The sequence below is a fragment of the Apodemus sylvaticus genome, chromosome 2 (genome assembly GCF_947179515.1).
Source record: "Apodemus sylvaticus chromosome 2, mApoSyl1.1, whole genome shotgun sequence".
NCBI classification, from domain to species: domain Eukaryota; kingdom Metazoa; phylum Chordata; class Mammalia; order Rodentia; family Muridae; genus Apodemus; species Apodemus sylvaticus.
This window is the reverse complement of record NC_067473.1, coordinates 117,928,072-117,936,697: the sequence shown is the minus strand read 5'-3', so window position 1 is coordinate 117,936,697 and position 8,626 is coordinate 117,928,072. Positions and strand designations below refer to the sequence as shown.

The 8,626-nt window shown below is 49.8% G+C and overlaps 1 protein-coding gene across 1 annotated transcript; it reads left to right on the top strand.

The window, feature by feature from the left end:
* The first annotated feature begins 456 nt into the window (after positions 1-456).
* On the top strand, positions 457-8,359 carry Prokr1 (prokineticin receptor 1). Its single transcript, XM_052174259.1, has 2 exons — positions 457-1,067; positions 7,525-8,359. The coding sequence occupies exons 1-2, from the start codon at positions 544-546 to the stop codon at positions 8,219-8,221; spliced, it is 1,221 nt and encodes a 406-aa protein (XP_052030219.1). The 5' UTR covers positions 457-543; the 3' UTR covers positions 8,222-8,359.
* Positions 8,360-8,626: the final 267 nt, after the last annotated feature.

Genomic DNA, 8,626 nt, shown 5'->3' with positions numbered 1-8,626 from the left:
AGTTGTGTTATGGTGAACCCCAAGACAAGTCCTTTCTTTCCAGCTGTGGGAAGCAGCTATTGTTACCTCAGAACGGGGCTGTCCACAAGAACGAAGTTCAGGCATTCAGACAGGGACTGGGGTTCAGGACAGGCCTCCTCTCTGTTCCACCTTCTCAGCCTCGCAGCTTTGGTCTTTGAGGAAGAGCATAGCTTTTTGGTCTCCATTGGAGTGGAAATAAATGGAGCTGGAGCCTGTCTTCACGGTCCTCCAGCCTTCCCGGCTGAGTGGATATGCGGTTTGCATTCTCCTGGGCTCTCTCGCTGGCCCTTCTTCCACTCCATTATCTGTGTGTGTCGTGAGCAGGTGGCTAATGGGTCTGCACGGTTTCAGAAACATTTCAAACCCATCCAAGGTTCCCTCCAACAGGTAACCAATTGTGCATATGTCTTTCAAAGGTTTCAAATGGAATTCAGATCCTGGGCCCCTCAGATGCCGGCTGGGAAGGTCTGACTCACCTAGGAAGAGCCAAGTGCCTGCAGGGAGGCTTCATCAACCTTGCGGATGCCCGTCGAACAGCTCCAGGGGCGTGCACCTGCCTGGATGGAGACCTCTGTGGGAGCTCCGGGCGAGAACACAACAGACACTTTCACCGACTTCTTTTCTGCACGTGATGGCCACGGAACCCAAACCGCCCCTTTACCGTTCACTTTCAGCTATGGTGACTATGACATGCCCCTGGATGAAGAGGAAGATGTGACCAATTCCCGGACTTTCTTTGCTGCCAAGATTGTGATTGGCATGGCTTTGGTGGGTATCATGCTGGTGTGTGGCATCGGCAACTTCATCTTTATCACTGCTCTGGCCCGCTACAGAAAGCTTCGCAACCTCACCAACTTGCTTATCGCCAACCTGGCCATTTCGGACTTCCTTGTGGCCATCGTGTGCTGCCCCTTTGAGATGGACTACTATGTGGTACGCCAGCTCTCCTGGGAACACGGCCATGTCCTGTGCGCCTCTGTCAACTACTTGCGCACCGTCTCCCTCTACGTCTCCACTAACGCCCTGCTGGCCATTGCCATCGACAGGTGAGTGCCACAGAGGTGAACGGAGAGAACGGGCTGCTGGCTTTGTCCCTTCCCTTCCTGTAGTTGTGTGCTGATGACAGGTGTCCGTGTTACCTGTCAATGGGGACCATGGGGACTCAAAAGCCCACTGACTGGACATCTAGTGGTAGTCGGGGCTGGAAGCAGCTGAAGCCTTAATTGGGCAATAGGGAAGCCTTTGATCACGTTCCGTGCACGCTCTCCTAGATGTGCCCGATCTCCATTTAGACAGGTAGGAGGACGTGTTGATGGGTAAGACCAACTTACAAGGAGATACTTCTTGCAGGACCGTGAAAATCTGGAGGGAATTTCCTAACTCATCTAGACCTTCTCCGAGTACTAACTTTTAAATAAAATTGAAGGAGTTGGTTTGAATAAAAAGGTGGGGGTGAGGGACAGAAAAAGCATGTGTTTGCTGACTTTTGTTAATAGTGTCCCACCTCACCCCACCTCACCCCACACCCATCACGCTCTAGTGATGGGGAGAGAGATTGGAAGAGTAACCTCTGTGCCTTTTTTTAAAAAAAGTAGTTAATTAATTAACTTTCTGTCCTGAAAGACACAGTCTCTCCTCCCTCCTCTCCTCCCAGTCCTCCTCCCCCAGCCCCATCTACTCCTCCTCCGAAGAGGGGCCGGGGTTGGGGGGAGGCCTCCCATGGATATCCACCAGCCCTGGCACATCAAGTCTGCATGTTTTTCTTATTCCTAGATGTTTGGCTTTGCATACCCTTGTGCTAATGAGCCAGGATCACCATGCTGTTAGGGAATCCTTGCGAGCTTCTTTGTGCTTTTGACTCTAGGTACAAAGCACCTTGTTATGCTCTGTAAACAGCTTCCCTGAGGGGCAAGTCATGCTTCCCCCGTACCTTGACATGAACAGTTTGCTGCTCTCATCCGGCCCAAAGCACAGGTTCTCCTTGTTCTATGGCCTCGGGGCCCTGGGGTGTTTGACCTGGGCTCAAAGACAGAGCAAGGGAGTAAGTTTTCTGGATACAGTTCTGGGTAAGATGGCTGAGAAAGGTCAGCTTCGAAGGAAAGGAACACCAAAGAGCCTGGCTTTCTGACTACTGAGGAGCAGAGCCCCTGCCTCCTTTCCCCAGAGAAGGATGTCAGAGAGTCAGCAGCTGGCAGGACCCTGGTCTGGCACCACAACGGGTGTGTTGAGGTCCTCAATATAAGTCATTGACCCTGGGGCATTGGTCCACATAGTCAAGGAATCGAAGTAAGCTTAGTAGAGGATACAGTCAGCCAATGTACCTGCTTCCCAAGTGACGTTCAGAGCTGCCCAGGGCGGACTCCTATAGCTTTGCCTCTCTCTGACCTTCTCTGAAAATGGAAATGCTGCCTTGTCCCTTAGCCCAGGAACAGGACAAAATATGTGGGAGTTTCATCACATTCCTGACAAATCTTTGCTCAGGAGATGCTCTTGGCTATTGTAAGTGGGATCAGTGAGAGTCTGTCTGGTTCCTGCCTGAGACTCATTCACCACTGAGGGGGTGACAACTGTGGGGGAAAGAAGGCAGGATAAGCCAAGGAATACTGGGGAACAGCTATTGATCAACCACAACACAGGACCAATAGCCTCAATACAGCTCAAGTGCACAGTCCACATTCACCCAAACTCAGCTGCTTTGAAACACGGTGTATTGCCTCTCTGCATGGTGTGAACAAGGCACACTGAGAGAGATGGATCAGGTCATGCTTTGCCCTGGGGAGAGCTGTTGGTGCTCGGAGCGGGCTTCTGATTGGACATGTGCACAGATGTGGGAGAGAAGACCCAGATGCCGGACCAGGCCTCCCTTACCCTTAGGTGACTGACTGCTCCAGCACATTAAGTTTCTGTTGTTTAAACTGGTATTTGCAATCTCTGCCCAGAATGGCTTTTATTTTACCGTGTTGCTATCACCTCGTTTCAGTTCTGTGACCCAGGGGATCATTAATTTTTGTCTCGGGTGCTGTTCAAAACCCAGCGACATTTCAGGTTTGATTTTTCTTAGCTTAGGGCAACTAAACTTTTACCCTATGTATAACGAATATATACCTCGTTGTTAAAATGTCTTTGTTTAATGAAATTTCTGAAGGAATAGTTAGCGTGTGCTTGATTGGAATCTCTTGGTGCCATCCACTCACTGTGGGGTCACCCCTGGGTTATCTGCCTTCTTTTTGCCTCGGGCTTTGAGGGCAGTAAGAGAATCTAATGTTCTGGGTTGCTTGGAAGGTAGAATGCAATCATATCTGCAATTCAAGGTATTTCTTTATCTATCTTGGTATTTTGGGACTGAATCTCATTGTAAAGCTCAGGAGCGTTTTGAACTCACAGTCCTTCTGCCCCACGCATCTGATGCTTGGGTCACCGGATTGGACGGAACAATGAGAGGTCAGAGTAAGTACCGAATAAGGACTGGCTGTCACAGTTCTTACATTAATATTAAAAGACCATAGGTGACAGCAAAGCTGAATATGCTGGGGTGTTTCCAGTGGGCTGAGAGTTGTTTTATGATGTGCAAATCATAATGTAAGGCTAAGAAACAGGCCATGAAGTACTGTCTCACAGAGCAGTTCTTGCTTTCACTGTCTCCCTAGGCATCGAGGCTGGGAAGTCTCTCAGCCTGGCCAGTCTCTCCATCCTAGAGCATTTGCCCAATTGTCCTGGTCACTCTTGTCCCTGCAAAGGTTCACTTGGCCGCGTAGTCCTCCTCTACTTTTGGCCGTTTGATTTCAGTGTCTCTTCGTTCTGCCCAGCTGCCCCTGTCAGATCCACCCTCCCCTCAGTCACTCAAGTATACATACGTACATTCTTTCAAAAAGAGTGTCTATGTAAAATGACTACTCGGTGTCAGGTACTACTCCGAAGGCTGGGGATACTGTGGTAAGCAAAATAAAACATCTAGCTCCTGATGAAGCTATAGCAAAGGGATGAAGCGCATTCTCTCTCAGGAAAAGCACCAGTGAAGGTAATTTCAGAAGTGAGAAATACAAAACACAAACGCACCAGTAGAAACACCAAAAATGCCTGAGTAGAAGAGTAGACAGGTCAGGAGAGGTGGCTCTGAGAAGACATCTGGATGATCCAGGCGTGAAGCAGAGGGTTCATGCTGTGAGGACTGAGGAAAAGTGTCTCAGGTAAAGAGACTTAGAAGCAAAAGCCTGGAAGCAGGAGCCAGCCTGAGGGGTTCCGGAAACAGAGAGAAGGCTTCGTGGCTTACGAAAGGCAAGTGAGTCTGTCAACGAATGTCTCATCCGTGAACGGACCTCTGGTTTCTTGCTGAAATAGCTGAAACGTATTCCAAACTTTGCAAGCTGAGGACGGGAGTGAAATATCCTGTCCAAGGCAGCACACCTGGCTGGGCTACACCTTCCTCCACGCTCAGCTCTAACCCTCCACTGCATCTCAGCCTTCAGCCGCTTAGCACTGCAGCTCACTCCAGGCTCAGGCTAAGTAAACGCATCTCCATCCCCCTTTTCAGAAAGGATTGTGGTGTTTCTGACAATGAAAGTTTCTGTTCACCCAGTGTCAAACCATTGACAGGGTTAAGTGTTATTAATTATTAAAACTAGGTGCCTCAAACTCACAGACAGCAAAGTGAGAAAAGGCGTAGACAAGACCTCCCCAGAGGAGGAACTCATACTGGTAAGATGGTTAGATAGTAAGCAAGGGTCACCTTCTCGGTGAAGTTTGCAGAAGGTCAGTGTAGTGGGTAAAGGAGGCAGCTGAGAGGATGGAGAGTTTAACGGACATGATCATCAACAAAAGGGAGGAGAGGTCTTCTCAGAGGTGAGGCCAGTGTTTGAGGAAGCCAGGCGGCAAGAATGCTTCCAGCCACTGCAGAACCTTGGGGAAGCATGGGAACCAGGGACAGAATCTTCAGAATAGTGTTCAGAAAGGATGGAGACATATTTCAGAAGATATAAAATTTCACCAGAGGAGAACCACCCAAAGCAGGTATGCAGGATGCTGCAGGAAGGTCTCACCTCCACCCCAGCCCCGGGGCAGGGCCTCTCGGCCCTCTTTTTGATGTGGAAACACTGTGATGTCCTTGAGGTGTGCGTAACTTGGTCTGCTGCTGGAAGACTCCTCTTTTCTGGCCTAGGGTGCGGAGGAAACCAGCCAGGGTCTGTGTTCAACGGTGTCGAATCATGTCGCCCAGGCTCTGAGAGCACAGATGCCCCTGATGAGCTCGTCATCTGGGCTTGGCTATCCATGCTCTGAGTAGCCTAGAAGCTGCCACAACCATTGTCATGGCAAGCCTTTGATGGGGACAGGCACGGAATCCCACAGCACTGAAACACCCAGCCTTCCGTTATCGTACAACCGCTGCAAAGCGTTTCCTTTGCCGGGAGCCTTTATTCCTTGTTCTCTGGGAACAATTGGCTTGAGTGAATCAGAACGTAAACCACTGTGGTTATGGACACAGGGCAAGTGAAGCCATGTTCATAGCCAATGGTCCGACTGTTTCAAGGAACATCATAGGTAAAAAACAAGTCTGTGGCAAAGAGAAGGGTTGCTAAGATTTGGTGATGGTCAGGACCCTGAGGTAGGTCAGGAAAGGTCAGGTGAAGGGAGCATGCCCATCCCTGCTGGAAATGGGGGCACCATTTGCCTCTCCATCAAGTGGGCATCTTTGCTCTCTTAGTCCTTCAGAAAGGCTGAGCTTACATAAATGAAGGCATGGGTGTGCAGTCATAAACTTCTTACCAATGTAGAGTACCAGAGAAGGCTGGTGGAAGCCTCCGGGGCAGTTTTCTGCTCTTTGTCTGTTGGTGTGCGTCTCAGTGATGGTCACTGTTAACTGTGGGTGTGATCACTGTGGGTGAGGATCTTGGACTGTGTAAAATGACTAATGCAGTGTGAGCATTGGCATTCCTCACTCTACTGGCTGTGGATGGGATGGCTGCTTCAAGTTCCTACTGCCTTGTCTTGTTTGCCATGCCACTTCAAAAACATGGCCGTCACCTTAAACTGTGAGGCAGAATAAGCCCTTCCTTCCTTAAGTTGCTTTTGTCAGAGTATTTTAATCACATCTCAGTCTCTCTCTCTCTCTCTCTCTCTCTCTCTCTCTCTGTCTCTGTCTCTGTCTCTGTATTGATGTGATATGAATCCAGAGCAGCATCAGGACTGCTATAAAGGGACCTTGCATGTGTGATGCCAACCATGCACATAGCCATATTCCAGTTTTTTAGCACTAAGGAGTTGCCTAGAGTTCCAGAGATGCATGCTGGTGGCCAGCGAGCGGCCATCTGGGGTGTCCGGAGGGTAAATATGCCCTATCTAGCTTCTTTAAACTTCTGGAGCTCAAGAGAACAGGGATCAGTCTCACGCCAGTGATCCTCCAAGTTCACCCAGTGTAGGGTGATTACTTGTGAAATTAAATCAGAAAAACACAGGAATGGATCTTCCTTCAGATCAAAATCCCAAGAATGATGACTTCAAAGGGGGTATTTATTTACCAAGGGAACAGAGTCAGTCTGGCTTTCTTTCAGGGGGCCCCCGTCACATTGCCACCCACTGTGCTAGGATCAGCTATGGACACACAAGTGTTTGTCTCCAGTGCTGACCAGTCCTTTCCACTTCACCCCCGCCCCCGTCCTTCTCCCAACCCTGCCAGCTGTGCAAAGCCTTCCTGGAAGCTGGAGCTCTCTGCACAAGTGTGTGTGCACTCTGGGAAGGGCGTCATACCACGCGGGTGACTCACACCCCACAAAGTACTCTCTGCTTCCTGGACCACTGTGGTAACAGTGCAGGCTCTCTGGGAGAGAACAAAAGCACCATCTTACATTGCCTGATGCTTTGTGGTTTTAAAAAAAAAAGCCACATGTACACTAATTGATTTTCACATCAACTCTGTGAGATAGGGTCTAAATGCATTCTGCCAAGGGTCTTGTGGCATACAACCTTGAGAGAGTTCCTCATCTCTTAACAGCCAGTATCTTTCCAGGTGGAAAATGAGGTAAATCTATTCTTCCTCTCTGTGTGTAGAACAATGCTTTCTGAAATGTGGAATGAAAACAAAACTTTAGCCCATGCTTCAGTTGGAAAGGACGCATTTTCCCCTCAACTCTTCAAGGTGCAATTGCCAGGCTTATTTAACTTTGAACTTTGCAGGCTTTATGGGCCAGTGCCTGGCAGAGCCCTATGAAAAGTCTAATTACCACACTTAGAAGAAATTTCCACCATTTTCCTCCCAGTATATGTCAGATTTAAAACCTAGCTAGTAATATGGTATTCATTATCGCATGTAATCTTTAAACCGTCTAAATACTTGGGCAGATGAGAAAGGCAAGATGGGAGAAGGAGTTAGAGGTGGGGCAGAGGTTTGCTGCAGAGCTCCAGCCCTGGGCATCACCCTCAGGTAACATTCTGCATTGCTTGGTAGTGTTCTGAGAGGGAAATTCTCACCGCTGCTTCCTCCGGGTTGACTCCTGTTCTGTTCTTCCCCAGGTATCTGGCCATCGTGCACCCGCTGAGACCGCGGATGAAGTGTCAGACAGCTGCAGGCCTGATCTTCCTGGTGTGGTCTGTGTCTATCCTCATTGCCATCCCAGCCGCCTACTTCACCACTGAGACCGTGTTGGTCATTGTGGAGAGCCAGGAGAAGATCTTCTGCGGCCAGATCTGGCCGGTGGATCAGCAGTTCTACTACAGGTCCTATTTCCTTTTGGTCTTCGGCCTTGAGTTCGTGGGTCCTGTAGTCGCTATGACCCTGTGCTATGCCCGGGTGTCCCGGGAGCTCTGGTTCAAGGCAGTTCCTGGCTTCCAGACAGAGCAGATCCGCCGGAGGCTGCGCTGCCGCCGCAGGACAGTATTGGGGCTCGTGTGCGTCCTCTCTGCCTATGTGCTGTGCTGGGCTCCCTTCTATGGCTTCACTATCGTGCGGGACTTCTTCCCCTCTGTGTTTGTGAAGGAGAAGCACTACCTCACCGCCTTCTATGTGGTGGAGTGCATCGCCATGAGCAACAGCATGATCAATACCCTGTGCTTTGTGACAGTCAGGAATAACACCAGTAAGTATCTCAAGAGGATCCTGCGGCTCCAGTGGAAGGCCTCTCCCAGCGGGAGCAAGGCCAGTGCTGACCTCGATCTCAGGACCACGGGGATGCCTGCCACTGAGGAGGTGGACTGCATCCGACTGAAATAAGCCAACTGGTACCACGGCGGCCGGTGCACACAGCAACCATGAACTTGGTTTTCTGCGGAAGGCAGAGGAAAGAGACAACCACTTAGACACACAATTCAAAGACCGCTGAAGTGTGGAATTTCTGAAATGGAGACCTGAGATACTGTCACTAGTGGTCAGGGTTCACTGAATATCTAATTTTTGCAAAGAGTAGACACCAGTGAAACTCCTTTGACTAAGTGAAGTGGGGATTATAACAAGGAAATGTGGTTCGGAGTGTCTGGAAAAGGCTATTTCCAGAGAGAAGGCAGAACAGGCTAGGTAGGGCCTCCTGTCTGTACTTAGGGTGCAGTACCGGGCTCTGTGTGGGCCTAGCTCACCTCTGGCTGTAATCTTGGGCTTTTGTTCATGTCTGGCATTAGCAAG

What these genes read in the sequence shown, in the direction of transcription:
- Prokr1 (XM_052174259.1), top strand. Translation starts at nt 544, where the DNA reads ATGCCCGTCGAACAGCTCCAGGGGCGTGCACCTGCCTGGATGGAGACC. An exon ending in CTGGCCATTGCCATCGACAG is followed by an intron (nt 1,068 to 7,524) that starts GTGAGTGCCACA and finishes GTTCTTCCCCAG; the next exon opens with GTATCTGGCCATCGTGCACC.